This window comes from Falco punctatus, assembly GCF_963210335.1.
Source record: "Falco punctatus genome assembly, chromosome: 4".
Lineage (NCBI taxonomy): Eukaryota > Metazoa > Chordata > Aves > Falconiformes > Falconidae > Falco > Falco punctatus.
The window spans coordinates 8,599,274-8,621,516 of NC_137583.1; the positions used below are offsets into that span (position 1 = coordinate 8,599,274).

General features: G+C 40.5%; 1 protein-coding gene across 18 annotated transcripts in view; it reads left to right on the forward strand.

Moving 5' to 3' along the window:
* The window catches only part of CACNA1D (calcium voltage-gated channel subunit alpha1 D), a 253,243-nt gene that overhangs the window by 39,113 nt on the left and 191,887 nt on the right, over positions 1-22,243 (forward strand). For 14 of the 18 annotated variants that reach the window (XM_080384052.1, XM_080384045.1, XM_080384054.1 and 11 more), the window contains one exon: positions 20,273-20,591. In XM_080384052.1, coding sequence (XP_080240178.1) covers positions 20,273-20,591 — 319 coding nt within the window. Of the gene's footprint in view, positions 20,592-22,243 lie in introns of all 18 variants that reach the window. The other 4 variants (XM_080384048.1, XM_080384050.1, XM_080384047.1 and 1 more) reach the window with 2 other exon arrangements.

Below are 22,243 nucleotides of genomic sequence, written 5' to 3' on the forward strand. Positions count from 1 at the left end.
TCAGTTTTGTTTCTCTGTGGAACTTTGCTTTACGATTGTGTGTTAATGGGTGGATGTACAAATATATTCTGGAAGTGGCCAGTGACAAAAAAGATTATTTTATGCATTTATTTCTTACATGCGGTGCACCCTTCAGTGCCATTGTTTATAGTGATGGGTTGTGGTCACTGCTACTGAGGTGAGAGTCAGTCTCCTGGAAGACACAATTCTTTAAGAGTATAGCATTTTTTTGATTATGAAGAGTAGCTTTTTTCAGGTCAGGCAATAATTTCATCAGCTGAGCACAAAAAACATCTCAGGGAGCATTTTGAGTCATTCCTCTAAAGCAGTTCAGAAAAGTTTCATTCTTCTGACTGCTGCACGGCTTTGCACATTGTGTTTCCATTTCAGACTAATGTGCAGGGTGAGCCCGAACTCAAATGTCTACCGGGATTTTAAGATTAGTTCTTAATCCAGTTCAGAATGAGGATGAATGAAAATGGCCGATTTGCAACTAGCTTCACTGGTGTCAGAGCTAATCAGAAGTTTCTGTGTGAGCTCCTAGTCAAGATGAAACCTGGTAGGGGCTGTACTAAGCAGGAACATTTGGTTTCTTCAACAGAGACTTCTCTTTATGTGCATGAAGCAATGTTCAGTGAACCAGATGGAAGAAATAATTTTCTTGTGATAACTAAGCATCAAAATCACACACACACATTGAGATGCAAAGTGCACCTGCTGTTATGAATGCAATTCAAGGAATGACTTAACAAAGAGCCGCAAGGACTGGAGAGGGGTTGACGGGCAGGAAAAATAGAAAAATAGTTATTTAATGTTTCTGAAACCATTTCATGGCTAACAAAGGTTCATTAATCTATGTGTCTTTAGCTGGGAAATTTTTCTGTTGAGGTTTGGCTACACAATAATATGGATTATTATCTCCCTCATTGTCCTTTACGCTCAGTAATGTCAAATACACATAAACTCAATGAGAATCTTGTTTAGTATGAGAATGAGTAGTAAAAGAGGAAGGAAAACACATAGACAGCATCTACTTACAAAATACTCTGAAACTATTAGATACTCACAACAGATACTAATTAACAGCTGATGGAGAATTTAAACCCTGCAATTTTGAGTTATTTCCCAGATTTAAAGAACTGCAGTCAATGGGAAACAACTGGTGGTGTATCCAGATGACAGAGATTGCTTGGTGGGACATTCTTGTGCTTGAAAAAAGTGAAAATATGCAGCCACAACAATTCAGAAATTAAAGGCATAATGGACTGATTTTGGCATCCACTTCATCAACCCTATTCACACTGACTGACTCCCTAATATAAATGAAACTACTTTTTGGAGAACGTTCATTGTGTGTAAAACTGCCAGAAAGAGACTCTTAAGGAACTAAAGGAACAGTCTAGTAAAATTTTATTCTTCCTATACACATTTAGCTGCTTTCTGTCAAAGCCTATCTCAGGTTTTATTACTTCAGTTTTTCACTACTAAATAATATTTATGAAGAAATTATGGGAAGCTCAATAGTTGCTTCTTTTTCCAGATTTTTAATGAATTCGCACCGGGAAAAGTTTTTCCTAAAAGATGCCTTCAGGAGAGTTTTTTACTATATCTACCAATGTATATTGCTCTGACCACGAAAATGTAGGTTTGGTATTGAGAGTAAGCAGTAGCAGATCAGGTGCCGTTACGGCTCCTTTGGGAACCTGAAAAAGATGTGATCACAAATCAACAATTCGCTACTTTCTGGAAATCTAATCACTATATTATTCTGGCTGTTGTAGTTTCAGGAGTAAAAGGAACTAAAAGCGTGTCATAGTTATATGCAAAGAAGCTGTTTCTGGTCAGTTTTGCACTCAATGTGTAGTCATAATTTTGGTAAAAATTATGTTTGAATGTTATTTTAAGGGACGTATAATATGTGTAATACATAGTGTGTGATCTTTTAAAAATCAGTTTAACTTAGCTCAGCATGAATGTGTACAGATGTATAAGTTTGTATCTTCAGCACTGAAGTGGCCAATTTAAGCACAATAGTAGAATGTCCCAGCTCACTGTCATGTGATATCTTTCCGTGTCTTTCAATTCATTTTTTAATTGTAAATCCTGCTGCCTCTGAATTGCTGATGCAGACAGTCTCCATCAAAGCCATTAGCCATACTTTTAGCTGCAGGCATTTGAAAAAATCCCATTCATATTCTGACTTGCAGAGCTGGGAAGAATTACTTCTGAGGCACCTGCCCCAAACGAATTAGGCAATCATCATAGTAAATTTAGAACTTTAAAGAAAATCTTTCTAAAAAAAGGAGATAAAGAGTAAATAAAGCACAATGCAGTATAGATACTCTATAAATAAATCATGCATGACTAAAGTACAAAACTTGCAAACCTACCAATGTCAAACAGGATTTTACAACAGGCTGCCAACCCACTAAGAAGGAAAGCTTACCCAGCTGAGGAATCGGAGAGAAAGCTGTGAGGAAGGTCTGCACCTTCTAGATGGGGAAACCTCTCCAACAATGGTAATTCAACATGAGAGAAATACCATCTCACAGCAAAGTTCTTATTATCTTTTCACAAATGTAAAGTTACTTTAACCTAACAGAGCATGCAGATACGTGTATTTTGTCATTGGAATTCAGGTTAGCTATGCTAACACTGCTAATTCTTTTGCTTCTTGCTTCTTACTCTTCATAGCTGTTCTACTTCCTAGTAGCTCAGCTGGATGGAATGACGTCTGCCTGAGGACTGTGCTTCCTGCAGTTCCTTGCACTGTGAGCTTCTAGATAAACGTTTAATCTATTTTAAATAGTTTCTTATGCTGTCCTATATGCTTGGCTTTCTTAATAGATTAGTTATTATTCCACAGTTTCACAGACGGAGACAAATATTTGATTGCTTAGCTAAAATGAAATGATTAAAGGTAAAGATGAAAAATTTTATTGCATCTTTCTAGGAGGAGCTCTGGTCAACAGTTGACTTCCTTTTTTCCTTAGAAATTTTTGAATACTTTCCTTTAAAATCTTACAAAATCTAGGATTTGTGCTTTCTGGAAGACAAATATATCTGCTTGTAATGAAACATAAGGTTTCTGTTGAGATATTGATGCATTAATATAATGCAAAAGAAGGTCTATACATCCATCAGACTTAATGCATTTCCCATAGTGATCTCTCTCTCTATAGAACATTCTCATTTTCCTGCTTGAATTCATGACATTACTGAGTTTATTTATTTTTTTTAAACTGAAAACACAAATCAAAGGAGTTCATGTTCAGTCTAAAGAAGACATTTCAGTGACTTTTATAAAAATGCCACTATCCCACCTACCCCCTAGCAGTCTCTCCTGTTTTCAGTAATACCTTTTGAATGTGTAGAGATGTATGAACCATTAATTTGTACCTTGGAAAGATGTTGAAAGAATGATATTCACTTAACAGTGATTCTACATGACAGTATGTAAAGTGTAGAGCTGTAGATTTTAAAACCATGAGAGACAATTGTGACTGTCTATTTCAGTCTATGTAATTTTATGAATGAATCATTGTAGCTTGTCCAACAGCTATGACTGAAAGAGAACTGAGCTTTTAGAAAAATATCCAACTTTGATTGGAAGTTTTTCAGTGATGCAAAGTATACACCTTCTTCGTAAAGTATATCAGGCAATTTTTAATACATTGTATGCCACACTGATGTTATCATCCTCCTTTAGTAATCAAAAGGACAGGTCAAATACCATGGAGAAATCTAAATATAATATATTAAGGAAGTTATTTTATCAAAACATCTTAGTCTCAAGATAAAAAAAGTGGCAAGGTGGTCTGGAAGATGTATCTTCCATTGCCCTATGCTGACTTGCATGAATGATATTACCTTCCTTTAATTTTTTGTTGCTTAAAAATTCTAGTGCTAGCTTTTCTATTATTTTGCCCAGGATTGCTGTCAGGCTGACAGACCTATAATTACCTTGGTCCTTCCATTTATTCTGTCCAAATTTGGCACGATTTAGCTTTTTTTCTGTCAAGCTGAATTTTAGTATTGAATTGTCCTTCCAAGTTAGGAAATTGTCCTTGGAAAATTAAAAAATAGCAACCGACACTGTGTTGTTCACATCATGAAACCACAAGCATATGTCATTGAGATCTAAAACTGTTTTCTAAACAATTAAGCTTTATATCAAAAAACCCCACCCTGTAGCAGTGGAGGACAATTTAAAATATGTTATGTTTTTTTTAAAGAATTAACTTTGCTGGAGTAAGAATCTGAATACTTACTCTCTTCAAGTGTTGAAATCAGTGGTCAGTGAGCACGTGGCACTGGAATTTCTGCACACAGAAGTGCAAGTTGGGATGATAGGTTGCATTACTATTTAAAGATTTATAATAGTTTATTTAGAGGTCAAATGATGGCAAGTTAAAACAGAGAAGGACCATCTTGCTAGTTATTAAGTAATTTGCAAGAGCGTATTAATCTTCAGGAGAACTCAAACCCATCATGGGTTAATTTATGAATTCAGAATGGCCCTGCAAGAGAACATTCTGGTTTACCAAAGTACTGCACTACATTTTTAAATGTAAAAGAAGTAAAAGACACTTGAGGGCTTTTCTGGGAATAGCCACATTCATTCTTTCTTTGTTGCAGGCACACAAACAAAATCAAATATTAGTTTTAGTAGTGCTTAAAGTAACTATATCATCATGGATGCCGAGTAAATTCTTTATGTTATTAAAGCTCTGTAGATGAAAAAGGAAAAAAAATTGTTTAGGAAACTTTTAAAATTAGTATGCTAGTCTCTTAGATTTCTCTATAGACTTCCAGAGATTTACTACTTTAATACTTTACATCCCATACTAAATAGTAGATGATGATTAAAACTAAGCTCTAATGTTTCTCCTGGCTGCAACTTCATTGCCAAAATACTGTGATTTGAAGGCTGTTTTTCCATTAAAAAGTATTACAGTATCCAATACAATGTACTTTCCTGAAGATTTGTTGGTTTATCTTTACAAATCTGATTCTATATATGTCTATTGTACTTCAGTGCCCATTTTAATGTCTCTAGATTATTGTAAGTTACTTCAATAGTATTACATGATTTTTCACAGTTTTATTCCAGTATAGAGGTATTTAACTTTTTCTTTCTCCTTTCCCATGAAAAATTCATATTAAAATATGCCATTTTCACCTCTCTAGATAATAATTTTTGCCATGGTTTATTTTGTTTATAACTAGTTTTAGTAGTGATTCTATTACAAATCATAGGATCAATGTGTGTTTTACAGTGTGTAGAATCTATTATGACAAATTTCTTATTACAGGTTCTTTGATAGAAATAAGACTTAAAAATATGGATCTGAAATCTGCCTGTTTGTATGCTGCATTTTCACTGGCTTTTTAGGTAAAAAAATGACATCAATGAGTTTTCTTCTATTTAGTCTTCTTTACATTGCTGGAATAGTTTCTGCAGCAGAAAGTCTTAACACTATTGAAATTTAAGGCAGAGCTCCCTCTGGTTTCAGTAACTCCATGATTTTACCCGAAATGCATAACCTTTCTTTGTGTTGATAAAATCAATACAGAGCAATGAAGACTACTCTTTTACTGTTTTGGGGTGCCCACAAATCATCAGATTGATTGTAATTAAAATCCAGTCTGATACAGACAATCAGTGTTGTGCTTACATGGGATGCATGCTTACTGAAACCTTACTCTTTGTGTCATAAGCATATACATAAAACTTTGTGCTGGCTGTCATTGCAAGGGTGAATTCTGGCCTGATGGAATAGACGTCTTCAATGGCATTTTGCCTGCTTGCTCCAGCAAAACTTTTGGCTCCAAGTTCTGCGTTGCCTGTGATTGCTCTGTAAAGCAATTAGCTAACTAGCCTTGTTCTTAAAGCTATGCTGACATCAGCAATGATGGTGGTGGCCAAAGAGTTTTGGCATGGATCTCTGTAATGTAATGTCATCAAATAGAGCATCTGTAGTAGTTTCAGTACAGCCTGAAACACAGGATAGTGTAGGCTGTTAGGGAAAGGTCAGTAAGTAGGTAAGAAGCATATCCACAGACATTTAAATTAAGCAACATTCAATGACATAAAGGTGGAAAAAAAGACAAGGTTGTTTGAATGTGCATTTAGAAAAACAGGTATCTACGAAGAAAAAGAAATGCATATTGCATAGTGTTGAGTTTATTTATATATTTATATATACACAAAACCTGGGCAGAAGTATTCTGAATCCGTTGAAGAGATTAGCTGGATAAAATGTATTTTTCAGCCTCTTTTGGCAGTTCTCAGGCTTCAGACATCATTTCAATAACTTCTTCACAGCAGAAAATATGTTAATCAAAGAAAGTAAACAGTGTTACTGGATACTCAGGTGCAGAGAAGCTAAGAAGACACTGGCTTCTTCGTTTTTCTGTGGTTGAATAAATTACTTGATGCAAAAGGTTTAATTAAACTAACTTTAAGTTACAACAAAATATCACGTCCCTTAATTTTGTCTGATAATATCTTTTAAATCTAAGAGGGTCAGTGAGTTCCTTCCTTCATGCTGCTAAATCTAAGGCCAGTGATTTGATGCAGGATGGGCCTGTTGACCTTTTATACAAAGAGCTAGTGGAATATAAGGTAAACACCCTGATGTGAAGGTCTTTCAGCTTTGGGGTTACTTTACGGTGCTGAAACAGGGCTCATGACTGATCCTGAAATACTTGCTCTTTCAGATATGCCATCAGATTTTAAGAGAATCATCTTAAGGTTTCTTTGACATTGTGAATATGGGTGCTGCTGCTCTCCAGTGGTTCTACCTAAGCAGTGAGCCACTGGTTTCTGTGAAAAAAAAAAAGGACAGAAACTAGGGGGAGATGGCAGACCACTGTCTCAGATTGACTTCACTTCAAAGGAATGGAAAACGGAGTTGCAAACTTACTATGTTTGTAAAGGTTATCCCATTGTGGATTGCTGTGGAATGCTTTTTATTTCTTCCTAATGTTATATACATGGTTACTGATCTCATAGTTTAATGTCAGTAGAATCACTGTGGCCACTCAGGTTATAATGAGTCATCTCTGCTTTCCTCGCTCTTTCAGATTTGATTTCTGAAAGCTGGAGTAACATTCACTTACTTATTTTTGTGTTCATCTTGAGCTGTTTTTGCAAAAGCCCTGTCAAAGGGTCACTGTTTGAAATTTTCTTTCAAGTATATTTGTCACAAATAATCTGGCCTCAAAGCTTCTCTGTGTTATTGGTTATTCTAGATGGTACAAAGGTTAGTTCTTGTTTTATTGCTCTTAAAATCTTATTTTTACAGTATCCTCCTCTGGAAGTTGCGTTCTCTCTTCTGGCATTTCACTTTACTGCATGGATATTGAATAGTGTGCGTTTACATTTCTAGTTTTATCTTGTTGGGTTTTTAAGTCCTGTCAGGCACAGGTTCTGTTAACAGCTGAGTAGCTAATTCCTTATTGATCTTCACATCACTTAAATATTTTGAGATCCTTTATTGTTGTTCTTCCCTTTCTGAGCAATCTTCTCAGTTCGTCAGTTCTGGCAGGCTTAAACAGTGCTGGTGTTGGTTTTGGGAGTTTTTTACTGCCTTTAAGTTTCAGTTCACAATTCTCTTAATCCTCTTCAGATTTCATGTTCTTATATATGTCATATACCCTCTATTTTTCCACAAGAGCTCTTCTGACATTCTTAGTCATCCACATCAGTGTTATCCTTCTTTTATGCCTAGAATAGCTGATCTTTCTCATGCTTTCACAATCCCTTGACCTCCCCCTCTTGCTCCAACTCCTATTTTGTTCATTATTTAGCACTGGATGTGGCTGGATTGAAAGAAATATCAGATCTCATGGAAGTCAATGATATTGAAGTGTCTGCCTATTTAGGGGAAGCATTGATGTTCAGCTTCAGTGGTTCTGAGTCAGCCTTTGCCCCCAGGCCACTGCTGCATTGCTGGCTCATTGGAACAGCAGAGAAGGTGGTGCTTGATGATGCAACAGGCACAGACTGAATAGACAGATTTTGCTTGCCAAAAGGTAAATTTGTATGTAAGCAGGATGCTTGGGCAGAGAGAAGAAATAAACCTGTATTTCTGTGTTTGTCAGACAATGTGCTGAATTTTAGGAAGCCACAGAAAGTCCTTCTGTAGAGTATGTCAGCCAATGCACTATGCGTACATGGCATCTGGTTTTACAGCGGGCATCTGTGCATCAGAGGCAAGAGAAAATCCATTTTCTATACACATAATCCAACCCCAAACCTTCATGTTTTAATATAATTTAAGCAGTGTTTCTGATGAAGTTATAACATTGAAATGGTGTATCTGAAAACAGAATTAGAATTGAGGGATGGAGAAAAAGAGTATTTCAAATGGGTTACAGTGTAGGCTATTTGACAAAAATCCAGCCTACTGAAGAAGCATTCCTGTCTATTTTTATATAGCTTGATATTCCATGTTTTCTAAGTAGTTTAACAGCTTATTATTCTAAAAAATAGGTTCACAACAACCCCTTTTTCAAGTCCCTGTTACATTTGCCCTCTCCATTCCTGAAGCTGCACCTCCCAGGCATCTCAGCACCGCACCTCGCTGCCCTCAGTGAGGAACGTCTTCATGCCTCAATTATAATAAGCTACTCCCTCACTCGAGTGAGTGTTCATGTGTAGGCATATGTATGTTGTGTGTGTGCCTCAGCACCTGCCTGCAGTGTGCTTCCGGATGAGATCTACTGTCCAAGCATATGGGCAGCAGGAAGGTCAGCGTTGGCCGCCTTTTCCTGTATTAGATACTGGAAGTAATAAAAGCTCTCCAGTCTTTTTGTTTTTTCTTCTTGTTGTCAAAACTGCCTGAAATAGTTGAGCTCTTTTTCTCTCCTTTCCACTCTGATAGAAAACATTCCACTACCATTTGTTCTTAGTTAGAACTGCTCTGTGGAGAGGTGGCACTGATGGCAAGAGGTACTTTGCAGTTGTCATTACATTCTGGCACCTCAGGACTACATCTAGGGGCTAGTTTAATATCTGACATACATTAATTTACCTGGAGACTCTTCAAGTATATGCCTGACTGCAAGATGCTAAGAAACTGTATTGTTAGCCAGGGATCTCTTTGGCAAAGGTCACAATCATTTGTATTTCCATTGAGAACACCATGTACCGAGGGAAGTAGTTCTGAGGTTCCTCTCGGGCATCAGAACTTCAAAAATAGTCATGATTGAGACAAAGGCTTTGTTAGTATTTTTTTTTTTTAAATAGTGTTTGTCTCTTTTAACTTTCTTTAAACCTTGATTTTTTTATCAAAATTGTGCTGGAATTTATGAGAGACTGTGTAACGTACAAGGTACAGCTGTAACACGTCCACATTGTGTGACTCTAGAATAGGATTTTGTATGCGTAGGGCACTCAAATGCATTTTATATTGTTAGGTACCTATGTGAGCTATATTAGCTCTCGGGGGCATACTAAAAATCATTTCTCTCTCATCAAGTGTTGTTTTACCCACCGTATAGTACACAAAGTAGGTCAAAATGTGCTACTGTTAAGCAGAGCCCTTAAACCTAAATCAACTTAATCTAAATTGAACTTCTAAGTGAAATTCACCATTTGGTTTGTTTACAATTTTCTAAATTCAGTATGAGACAAGAGGAAGCAATCCAAACCTTTAGAAAATTAAAATATGCCCATTAAATAAACTCAATCACTCCTTTGTACAGAACAAAACAAAAAAACCACCCTGTATATTAAATCAGCTGGAAGCTCAAAATAAATTTCGAGATTGTACTCTGTGTTGTTGTTGTGTTTTGGTTTGTTTTTTTTTTTTTTTTTTTAAACTATGTATTTATATGGAACAGCAAACACAGATTATGCCTTAGTAATTTTTATGGCTTCGGCATCTGTCCCCTTGCTTTTATTCACATATTTTCATAGCCATAATCTCTAGTTTCTTATTTGATGATGCAAACCTTTCAGATACAGAAATGGATAAAAATCTTGCCGAGTCTAGTGAGAGTCATTTTCAGGAATAATCCTTTTATTTGACAGGAAATAAAGACCTCAGGCAAAAGGAAAAAAAAAAGAAAAAAAAAGCATCATGCATATTAAATGACTGAAGATATTAATGTCCAATGTTTTCATAGCTAGTTTCTGCATAAAGAAATGCTTGGAGAAGTGCTCTACAATAGCAAACTGGAAAAGCCCCAAGACATAATCTACCCGAGCCTGAGTTTTATTTTGCATGCATAATAGAGCTTTATTGTCTTTGAAATTGCAAAGTATGTTGACGAGTCTGTCAGCTATCTCAAGCAGGTGTCTATAATGGGATACACCCTCCCTTCATTGGGAAATGGCACCCTACTCTGAGATACCAGCTCCATGGTCACTGAAAGGAGTTTTACACATAAGTTCAAAGCTGTAAGTGAACTGCATCAATAAGCCAACTGTGTGAGGCAGGTGATTTTAAAATATTGAGATTTGGCTGCACTTCATGATTTTCAATTAGTTTCAGGGGCATGCAGAAGAAAGCAAAAGTGTGACAGAATTTGTTAGTTGTTTTAGAAATATTAATATGATGCAAAACTGGAATATATCCATTAAACACATCATAGCACATCCTTGTTTGACATTTTTGGGCAGTGGTGTCTGCTGAAAAAAAACCAATCCTCAAACCCTCTAAGTAACAAACTGTACTCCACAAATACCTTTTGATAATTACACCTGCTAGCTGAGAAACATAAAGAGAGAATCCGTTGTGCCCTAAAGGAATTTTGTTATTTGCAGCTATTCTATTACCGATTGAAAGCTCCTCTGTTGCCTTGTCTACCACTAGCATGATCCCTCAGCACTTTTCTATAGGGATTTGTTTCCCTAGTCTATTAAGCTGGTCTTTGTATTGTGAAGAGCTTCACAGTGAAGTCTTATGATATGAAAGGATATTTACTTTGCTTCCTTATTTATGCTTTTGTCCTTTCAAACTCTTTGAACTCCAGTGAAAACAGAGTTGTCACAGGTTTGACCTAACTTGGTTCTGTGTTTTGTTGAGTATCGTCATAAAGCCAAGGAGAAAAAATTTTTGGTAGGGTAGCAAAACTGATATCCTACAGCATTCAGAGAGACAAGGAAAGGAATTTTTGAACTATATTCAACTCATAGATGTGTTTAGGTATCCATAAAGACAAAGACTGAACATATACATGAGATGTTGGTGTTAAAGCCAAAGATGGGATGTTTACATGACAGTCTCTGTTTTACCTAGTGAGGCAATTTAAAGATGATTGTCGTATCGTCTAATGTTGAGATTGTACCACACGTGCTAACATATTTAATAACTGTAATCCCTTACTTCTGTAAGTAATGCAGCTCATTGGACATACTTGTAAGCATGTAGAATTTTAAAGAAAAAAAGACCTTAAAAGCTTGCTCCAGATCTGAAAATCTAGACTTGTGTTTCCCTTCAGTAGCATTTTATATTTTTTCCCCCATTCTCTAATGTAGTTACTGCAACTCCTCCCTCGTTCTATCGGCCTGTGATTTTCTTATTACCTGTGGTTCCTGTCTCAGTGTGGGGTGCCAACACCAACAAAGAGACATGACTACATTTTCTCCAGCAAGTACCAATTAGCACAGATAGAAAGCTTTATTTTTACGGTTGTTGTTAGCTGCTACTTACTCTAAAGCTCGTTTTGCTTGCTGCTAGCCCTACTTATTCGGAAACAGGTACGGGCAAATCCTGCATGCCTTTGCTGCAGTAGAAATTTGCCTTCCAACAAAATAAATTCGAAATAAATTTTGTGTTGTATCCATTGCTGTATGCATAGATTAATTAATCAGATCAAAAGATAAATACAAATATTTACTGTCAGTTTCTTGCTGTAAGCATAGGCTGTCTCACACTCTGCATAGTGCGTATTCCTGTAAAAGGAAGAGTGGATCATGTGAAACTGTGTCATGATACAGCCTCAGAATGAAGTAGGACATTTCTTGACCTTGGTGTGCTTAACTGTGCAGCTGTAGTCTTCCTCAAGAGCTGCTTTTGACAAGGAATGTCTCAAAGTAATTTAAAAAATCTATTTGGGAAAGATTCTGCAGAAAAATTGCTGAATTCATGTTTCCTCTATCTGGCAAGAAAGAAATGTTTTTTTAACCCCAACTAATGGGATGTGTTCAGTAACTGGAGCAGAGACAGGTAGACTTGAGAATGTGAATTCACTCTGTACTCTGCTACGTGTTAAAAACCATGAATTTTTACTTATTCACTAATCTCTGCAAGTGTCAGTTTCTTAATATTTAATACAGAGCTAATGAATTTTACTTGTTCTGGCAAAAATACTTCAAGATACCACAGCAGAAAAAATTGGTTTAAAAGTGCAAGATAAGTTTACATTTGGAAGGATACATTTGTGCTTTCATAGGAGAAATCAAAGCGCTTGGTAGGAAGAGCAAGTGCTCTTGCCCAAAAGCGTGTTTTCGTTGGGGCTGGGCTCCACTCTGGAGTGGCACTTGGGCTGTGGTGGGAGAAGATCCCGGGGCTGGAATTCCCACTTGACGCTGGCGGCCCGGCCGCCCCCTCTCCCGCTGCCTGCCATGGCGCCTGCCAAGGGCTGGTGCTGCCTGGCTGTTGTCTCTGCGGCTGCCGTGGGAGAGCCCACACACAAACGTGTTTGCTTCTGTCTAAAATCTGTGCAGTTTTTAGCAGTTTTCCAGCCTCCAGTGTGGGGTTTTGAAACTCCATCACAAGCCACCGTCAGAATATCCTGCAGAAGCTGGAGCATGGCTTGTATTTATAAAAGTTATTTGTTTGCATGAGGCGCATGTGCTGATACTGTGAGTCATCTGTACATTTCACTGTGACATTTTCAAGCACAATTATGTGTAGTGGAATTTTTTTGGTAGCTGGCTATGTTGCCCATCTGTGAAATCATCATTCTACTGAGCACTAAAAATAGACATGAAACTCTTCAGAGAAAATTTTGAATCTACTTAAATGACAATTTGAAATGTGCTCCTGCAGTCAACAGTTTAAATATTTTCTATCCTAAATATGGATACTCTAAATTTAAGGTGATGTAGTCCTGCTGTCACCACTTCAGTTCACCTTGCTAGCACAGTGATATAGTTGGAAATAATTTCTGGCTAGGAAACCAGTGTGGTGCCCACCAAAGCCAATTCACTTGGGTCTCAAATGACTAGGACTGGCATAGGCGTGGAAGAGCTCTGGAAGGTGGGTAACACACAGGGTGGAAAGTATTTATTAATAAAAGGGGATCACTAGACAAAAATGTGAAGACAATTAATGACTGTAGATTAGAGGGGAACAGGGAGAAGATGGAAAGATGACTACCAGGAAATGAAGCTTTGAGATAAAGAACAACAGAATATCCAGTAACTTCTAAGTGACTGTATTTTCAGTCAAATAATCAAAGCAAGTTAGTGAAAAGATATGGCAAACACTGAAAATAGTGAAGAACTCTAGCGAGGAGCGGGAACTGCTGGAAGAATATAAACTGTGTTGCTGAGTAATAGCATCCTAATTGAAACCACAGAAAGCCAAAGAATCTAATTAGTCAGGAAAACACATTTCATTACATTCTTAGTAATTTGTTTTGAAAAAATCCAACGGGATTTTAAATGTAACAGATTTTCAGTATGTTCAGAGCAGGTTATGCTGTTTATACTTGCATAGAGAGATAATGAAAAATATAGTTTCAGAGACATACGCAAGAAAGCGTTTAATTCAAAATTGTGTTTGCAGTTGTCCCTTACTGTCTGGGTACCATTATATAGTTCTGCGGAGAGGATGGAAAAAATAATTAGGACTTTTGTTGAGTTGGTAAGCATTGCTGGAGACCATCACCGATTTCTTTAATCCATAGGCAATTTGAGACATACTTGAAGATGTAGCTCAGCCAAACAAATTAAAAGAGGATTGTTTGTGCACCCCACTGCCTTCCCTCCTTCTCTCCCTCCTTCTCCCTCCCTCCCTCCCTGTTTCTGTACAAGTTTTCACAATGAGATTTTTTTCACAAAATGTACAGCTAGATCTCTAGCTAGACTGAAGTAGTGTTACTCACTTCATTTACATTTAGCTTTCAAAAATCTGTATTTTCGGTGAGCTTATATGCAAATGGTTATATGCTAAGACCTCAGTGTGGTAGGTTTCTGGTATCTTGAATGTTTTTGTCAAGCACTAAATAGGAGAGAAGAAAATCAAAATTGTGCTGAGTATTAGGATCCTTTGCTCATGCAAATTAATAAAAAAACAATTACGCAAAGACATAAAAGACTGCTTTTACAGAAAGCAAGTGAAAATTCAGCGTTATATCCCCTTGGAAGTTTTTTCACCTATTAAATTTCAAGTGTGGATAAGGTCAATAACATGGACAATTAAGCCTCACTGTCATCATCTTTATTCCATAGTGGATTAATGTATTCTAAAATCCATTTATGCCCATTTTTATCTATTTTTGAGACCCCAGTTAATGGGTTTTCAGAAGTATGCACTTTTTATAGTTGTCCATATAAACTACGTTCGTAATACCAAAGTGCTGTTTTAATTTCTTTAGAGAGTCACTGTTGCTTGTACTGACATCAAAAAGATTACATTCACTGATCTGACATAAACAATATACAGGCATTTAAATTTAATCATGGTCTTTTTTAGATAAAAATTCTAATATCTTCAAACTCAAACTGTAGCCCTACCTACTTCAGACAAGAATGAAAATAGAAGTCTTTAGGCAAAGAGAATATATATGCAAAATTAAAAGGAAATACGTAACATAGACGAGAATGAATCCTGCAAGTCCTTGTTTGCAACATAGCCACCTTTGATTAAAATGTTCCTCCCATGTAGAAGGATAGTAATAGTTTAGTATATATTAGCATACTAATAACTTCAGCTGGACTATTAAAATTAATAATGGATTAACCCACATGAGTGAGAATCCGTGCCTTGTTAAGGCTAGTTCCATTGCTTCCCAGTTTTTATAAAATTACGTATTTGTTACGTAAATTCCTCCCACATGCATTGCAATTGGATTTAGTCTTTCTTCCTGCAGTGAACTGCTGCACAGTATTGCTGTGCCCTGTTTCATGAGTTCATCGTGGCTGAAGTTTTTGGCCAAGCAGGTTATCCTTCTGCACGACGCTCCTAAATTCTTAGTGGGCTTCTGCTCCGACGATGTCCATAAGAGGCTGCTGCTTTGGCCACCTCTTTCCCTCACACAAGGGGGAAATGATAGTAATTTAATTGCAAATCTACAATAAATATATGATAATATTAAATCTATTTGTTCCCTGCTCTACCATTCTTTGACATAAAAAGGAAGTACACTGAGTATGGCACAGCACAGAGTGTATGACAGATGAGGACATCCATATTTCTTTTTTCTCTGAGCAATATTTTTTTCCATTCAAAATGCCATCGCTTATTATGGTAGCTAGTTCACATTCTAAAACATCCGTATAATGCTGGCCATTTCGTTCAGGAATGAGTAACTAATATCAAAGTGACATAGAAGTGAAGCGATTTTAGTGAGATAATTAGACGCAAGTTTCCAGAAGAAGGGAAAACAGCTGTCTGGGCAATCAATGGCTTCAGTAATTAGCACTTTTGTGACTAAACAATACCAGTGTTCTTGAATACTTTCTCAAAGAACTTCCATTTCTTTTTTAACTATAATTTTGATTTTGAAAATATAGTAGACAATTTTATCTAGCAAAAAAAAAGGGCCAGGTAGCTTTTGAAATATGCAAAAATGCTTACAGGTTTGGACCAACTGTGATTTTTTTTTCCTCTCTGTTTTGTGGTAGCTTCCCTGTACGTGTTGCTATGGTCCATTGTAAGGACTAGGGGTTAGAAAACAGGCATTGGCAAGGCCGGAATCCAGGATTTCATGACAACATTTGCAAGGGAAGCAGCCCTTTTCTATAGGATGCTTTTTGTTTATGTTAGATGCAGGCCTTATTGTTTACAAATTTCTCAATTGTGTCTCAGTGCTTAATTTCATAAGCCTCATTTAAAAAAATGTTTTAGATAACTTGAGTCTAGATTTGTAAAGGTGCTAAGTGCCTAAGCAGGTTAGGCGCTAACTCCTGCTAAGCACGCTAGGTGCCTACTTCCAGTGCCTGCAGTGGTTGTTAGGCAACTGGTCTTGATTTAGATACTTTTGAAAATGTACCAAGCATTTTTGACACCTAAATACCTGACTGTTGAGAAAGCAAGTCCTAGTCACTTTCATGGACATTTAAGGCAAGTACCTAAGTACATAGTAGACTGTTTTTATCTGGAAAAACATGAGCTGTAATGATAGAAACCTGTCAAGTGGGTGTGGTACCTTCCCAATTAAACCAAACCAACAGATTGACTCAGGACTGCAACAGCTGAATCCGTCACGTCAGAAGATTATAAAAAAAGGAAGAGCTGAAACTGAGGTCAGGAAGTGGTGTTTTCTGTTTGTAAGACTTCTTGCTAAATCAGCCTTGTTGCTAATGTGTTTTTTTTTTTTTTTTTTTTTTTTTATCCTTTAATTTACAGAAGTAATTGGCTCCACCTAACAGACACCTGCTTGTAAAGCTGGAGGATGGGCATTCTCCATCAGGTCCCTGGAGAATGTCAGCAGTATTAAGGTTTTATTGCTCCTCTTCTAATTACCGCCTGTATTTGCTATTTATTATTAATTGGATGGAGATAGCTGGTGGAGGAAGGATGGCTAAAAGAGTGGATGGGGACACGAATAAGGAAGTGGTAGAGGAAAGGGATAGCAGAAGTAGTTTCATTGAAATGGTTTAACAAAATACCGCTTTTGTCAAAGGTTCAAAACCATCAGGTTTGGTGATGGCTTGTTCAAAAATACTGAAATACTCTTTAAAAATATTAGAAAATGTTCATTGCAGAAAAAATGAACTTTAATTTTGAAATGTGAATTTCATTTGGAATGCGTGTGTCTGTAACCCTTACTTTATTTCATTAATCACTTGTAGTGATTGAGCAAGTGTCCTGCGGGACCTGGCGGCAGCTGCCCCGGGTTTCCCCGTTGTAGAACACCTCCGGGTCCCGCGGGCCACCCGGGGCTCCGGGGGTGGCTTCAAAACGATGAAACGGAGCTAAAATATAAACCAAAGTTTTAGGGTTCTGTGGTGAAAGGTAACGCAAAAATGTGGTTTGTTTTTTTTTTTTTCCCCCAAAGCCTAGTTTATTCAAATTATTTGGGTAAACTGTGAACACCTGAGGGTTGGCTGAGGGGCGGAATAGCGGCGTTTAACCGGCCGGTGCGGAGCGTCTGGGTGTTCCCTGGGGGTGGGAGGGGGGCGGTGCGGGACCCCGCGGGGCGAGGAGCGGCACCGGGCCGGTGGGTCTGGGGTCGCTAAGGGCGAGGGACGGGCACGGCCGCCGGAGCGCGTGTGTGTGGGGGAAAGCACTAGGGACGCTGCAGGCGCTCGCGCCTCGGTACCCGCCCCGGTGCGCCACAGCCGTGCCCGCCGTGTGGGGCAGCGCCGGGCGGCCTGAGGGGACGGCGGCTCGGCCGGCGGTGTCGGGGACCGGGCGAGGCGGCGTGTGGGGCGGCAGCGAAGGGGTTAAGGCGGCGGCAGCGCTATTTGCGGCTCCCGGAGCTCCAGGCGATTAGAGCACGGCTCCGCGCCCCCGCCCGGCCCGGCGAGCGCGGCAGCAGCAGGTGGCGGCGGCAGCAGCGAGGGAGTTAACCCGGTGGCGGCGGCGGGAGGAGGGGGCCCGGGGAGGAGCGGGCGGCGGCGGCGGCAGGAGGGGGCCCGAGGAGCGGGCGGCGGCAGGAGGGGGCTGAGGAGCAGCAGGCGGCGGCAGCAGCAGCCGGGTTGCTAGGGATGGAGAGATCCCGTGTCACCCGGATGTGAGTGTCATGTTGGCCCAAACTCTGAGGGATTTGGCAGCGGCGAAGCAGCAGCAGCAGGAGGAGGAGGAGGAGCAGCCCCTCGCACGTCGCTAGTCACTACCATGGGGGTCGGGTAGCGGGGAGCGCAGGGGGCAGCGCACACCTGGCTCGGGGTGGGGTGGGGGGCGTCTCTGCTCTTTTTTTGGGTCTTTTTTTTTTCTTTTTTTTTTCGTTTTCCTCTCACACGCTGGAGAAAGTGAGAATAATGCACCAGCAGCAGCAGCCGGAGCAGCACCCTGAAGGTAAGAGCCGGAGCGCCCACCAAGGGCAGCGGCGTGCCTGGCGCCGAGGGGAGGGAGGGGGGAGCGACGGAGGATTTATGAGGGATTTGGGAGTCGGGGATTGGGGGGGATTAGGGAAGGGGCTGAGGATGGGGTAGGTTTGGGATGGGGAGCGGATGAGCGGCTGGGTTCCGGCAGGGACCGGGAAGGGCAGGGGATGATGACGGCGGGATAAGGTGCTGCCCTCGGCGTGACCAACATGCGAGCGGTTTATGCGCGCCTGTCCCCTGCCCTGCGGCCGTCAGTACCCGCTGCCCGCGCAGGGGAGGACGCGGCTGGCTCCGCGTTTCCCTTGTTACTTGTGTAACCGTGAATAAACCTGCCTGGAGATGCGGCTGCCCGGGGTCTTCCCCGCGCCGGGGCTGGAGGGCAGCGGGGGGCGCCGTGTGCTCGACCCGTGCCCTGCCGGGGTGCGCCCGGGGCTCCTCCGCGCTCATCGCCCCCGCCGACGGCTCCGGCGCTGCCACAGCCCCCGCCGTCGTTTATAAAGAGCCCCCCTTCCCCCCCCCAATTAGCAGTAAGTTTGTGTTTTGGCCCCTGCCGGGGGCAGCCCCCCCCGGGAAGCGCAGGCACCTGGGCTTTGTTTCCCTTCCAAGTAGGGATTTAAGACGATGGTGGGTGGGTGGGGAGGTTTAATTGCGCCGAGCCACGTTTCATGGCATCCCGAAGGGCAGGCGGAAGGCGGGGAACGGGGTTGTGCCTTCGCTTTTTTTTTATATTTTTTTTATTTGGGGGGGGGGGGGGGCACAGGGATGCTTTGGAAAAATGCTGGAGACGAAATTCCCACCGTTGCCCCCGGTGGCAGCCCGCCCCCGAGGCGGCGCTGCCCCCGCTGTCACCCAGCTGTTGATGCGTCGCCCGCTCGCCGCTGGCCAGCGCTTGCCGGGTGCCGGGTCCCCGCGGCAGCTCGGCCGCCTCCGCGCGCGGGCCCCGCTGTGACCCCCCCGCCATCCCGGGTAGCCATCTTAGGGCTCCCGCGTCCCCTCGCCCGGCGGGGGCGGCGGGGCTGGGGCCGGCCCGCAGCATCCAGCATGTTCGCGGCCCTCGCGTCCCCTCGCCTGTGGATGCCCCGTCGGGAGAAGGGGGGAGGGTGGCGCTCTCCGTGGGCTCTGCTCGGCGAGCAGCGATCGCTGGGGAGCTGTTTTCCTCTCCTGCCTGGGTAGATCCATTTCACAGTCATCCCGCCTGCCAGCCCTAATTCCCAGCACGTATATTGTGCCGTTCCTCCATTTTTTTTCCCCACCCAGGCATCTTCAAGTTTTGAATTTCACTCGGGAGCCTCCTTCCTACAGGTGCATGTAGGAGTAGGCTCTGTTGCTCTAGTCGGGGAGCTCGTGAGGAAGGATCCTTGCGAGGAGGTGGTTTGCGCCTTGCTGTCACCTGGATAAAGAGGGCTTTAGCGTTATTTGGAAGGTGCCGTTTGTTTTTCAAATCCTTGTGAAAAAGCGAAACCCATCCCCTCTCCCTTTACAGTAGTTTCATGGTCGTAGCTCCTCGTGGGGAAGACAGCAGTGCTGTATGAAGATGTTTATCAGCAGACAGGATTGGATTTTTCGCTTGTGGGAGGCATCCAGGCATTTTTCTTTGAGAATGCAGAATAGGGAAAAATCTAACTTCCTTACAGGACTCCCCCCCCCAGCAGTATTGGTTACTCTTAATTGAACAATGAGTAAGAATTTTAAACTACTACTTTTTTGACCAAAATGAAGTGAGGGAAAAAATAGTAAATGCTAAAGTACTACAGCAAAGTTGATCTTGAGGAGTAGCTGTGTTATTGGATAAACATGGTGACAGGGAAGCTGCCATCCAATTAAGAAAAAAGATGCAGTAAGTGAAAGAATCAAAACGTGAAGTGTTTGTGGTTGATGCATGCATTAAACTTGAAGTTAAAATAATACTGCTTCCTGAGCATTTTTTGCTACTGTTCAATCACATGTATGTATGTGCATACACTTGTGCTCTGTAGTATATGTAAGGGAAGCATCACATTGCCAAGAGGTCTTAAAATCACCTTTTGGTCAGAAATATTGTGATGCATTTTAGCATACAAAATTATAACCAAGTACCTTTTTTCTTTTGTCCCACAGAGGCGAACTATGCAAGTAGCACCAGAATTCCTCTCCCTGGTGACGGACCAGCTATACAGTCAAACAGTTCAGCACCATCTAAGCAAACTGTTCTATCTTGGCAAGCTGCAATCGATGCTGCTAGACAAGCAAAGGCTGCCCAAAATATGAGTACCACCACAGCCCAGCCTGTAGGATCTCTGTCCCAAAGAAAACGCCAGCAATATGCCAAGAGCAAAAAACAGGGTAATACGTCCAATAGTCGGCCACCCCGCGCCCTTTTCTGTTTATCCCTCAACAACCCAATACGAAGAGCCTGCATTAGTCTAGTAGAATGGAAGTATCCTTTGATGCAGTTTCCTTTTTTGCAATCTGTTTTTTGCGTTTTCTGAATGTATCAAGGGGATTGTTTTACACCATCTCTTACGGCATCACAGCTAACACATTAGTTCATTTGCACACATGGTTAACTGTCATTGATGTTGATGGTAGTCAGTTTTGTTAATTGCTGTTAAAGAGCCTCTTAACTTGTGTCATAATGACATAGAATATCCCTTCACTGAAGGAAGTAGCTCAAAGTCAAGAGAAGAGCTCATAGCTGTTCCTTTTTTTCTTGGAGCAGATAGCAGAACATTTTCAAAACTTTGTAAAGTTACAAGCTTACGTTATATTCCAGCAAATCTCTGTATGGCATTTGTTGCCCTTCCAAATACAGTTGAATGGATAGGAGTGCATCGGGAGATGACCCAAGATGTCAAACCTGTATCTTCCATATTGCAATTTGGTGTATTGCCATTGGGGCAAATTAGTCAGATGTAGAAATCTTGTCCATAAAGATTATTTTTCCCAGTAGTAAAAGGAGGGAAGATTTTTAGTTAAGCCAAGGACTCACTCTAAGTACACACAAGTCTCTGAAATACATTAATCGTCTGAACTTTTACAACATATGTCCACCACCAAATGTATTTGGAAGCATATACATCTGTAGACAGGAGAACAGATATACTGGCCTGTACTCACGATAACTCGTACGCTGGGAAGGATGGCTCTATCTTTAGTTCAGTGGTAACGATGTGAAAATACGTGGATTTCTTTGGCAGAACTGATAGCATGTTCATTTGGTGTATTATTTAAATGTCAAGAAAAGGTTTGAAATAGAAGATAGTTTTGTTGAGGTACGAGGAGAAAAATGTTAGCCTGTTAGCTGTGGCAACATCTCTGTAATGGGAAACAGCTGTTCAAGAGTAGGTTACTTAAGTAGAACTCTATTTTGTTACTTTAAACAGAATAGCCAACCTGGCAATAGCAACTCATTTCTAGGGCTTGTTTCCCCCCCTAATTCTTTGAACGTAATTCAATTGCAAATTAAAGATAGTGAGACAGGTTCTTCTTTCATTTAAACTGGTAGAAGTCCAACTAATTTCAGTAAATTGGCCTCTCCTTGGCTAAGGTCAGCTAAATGAAATTACTATGGATCTAGAGTGGAATAAGTCAGGGCAGAATTTGTCCCAGTAGCGCTACATCATAAACCAAGGTTGTCAGTCTTGTGCTGGTATTGTTTGTCCCTTTCAGTCTGGAGAATGCCGCATGTTAAGATGCGTGGTGTTAACTTTAATTTGTACAGAGCATAGCAGCTGGTGGTGTTGATAGGCTTTCTGAATGTAAACTCAGCCCTTGAGGTGACAAACATTTTATAGGCCAGCAAAGAAAATTTAACCTATTTTAGGGGGCATATTGGTGTTGTAGGAGTTTTGTTGTTGTTTTTTTTTTTTTTTTTTTAAATATTTTAAACTGATAAAAATATGCTTTTGAGCATATTCAGTGTCTTCCCTCAGTCTTTTATGGAACTGTTATGGACACGTATCAGGAAGTTGTGCGTTGAATTGAGGAAAGGATGTAAAAAATCATAGCTAAAGCCCCAAATACTCCCTTTCCAAACTTCCATGAATAGGTACTTTCGTGTTTGTAGTTAAAAGAAAATAATGAAATACT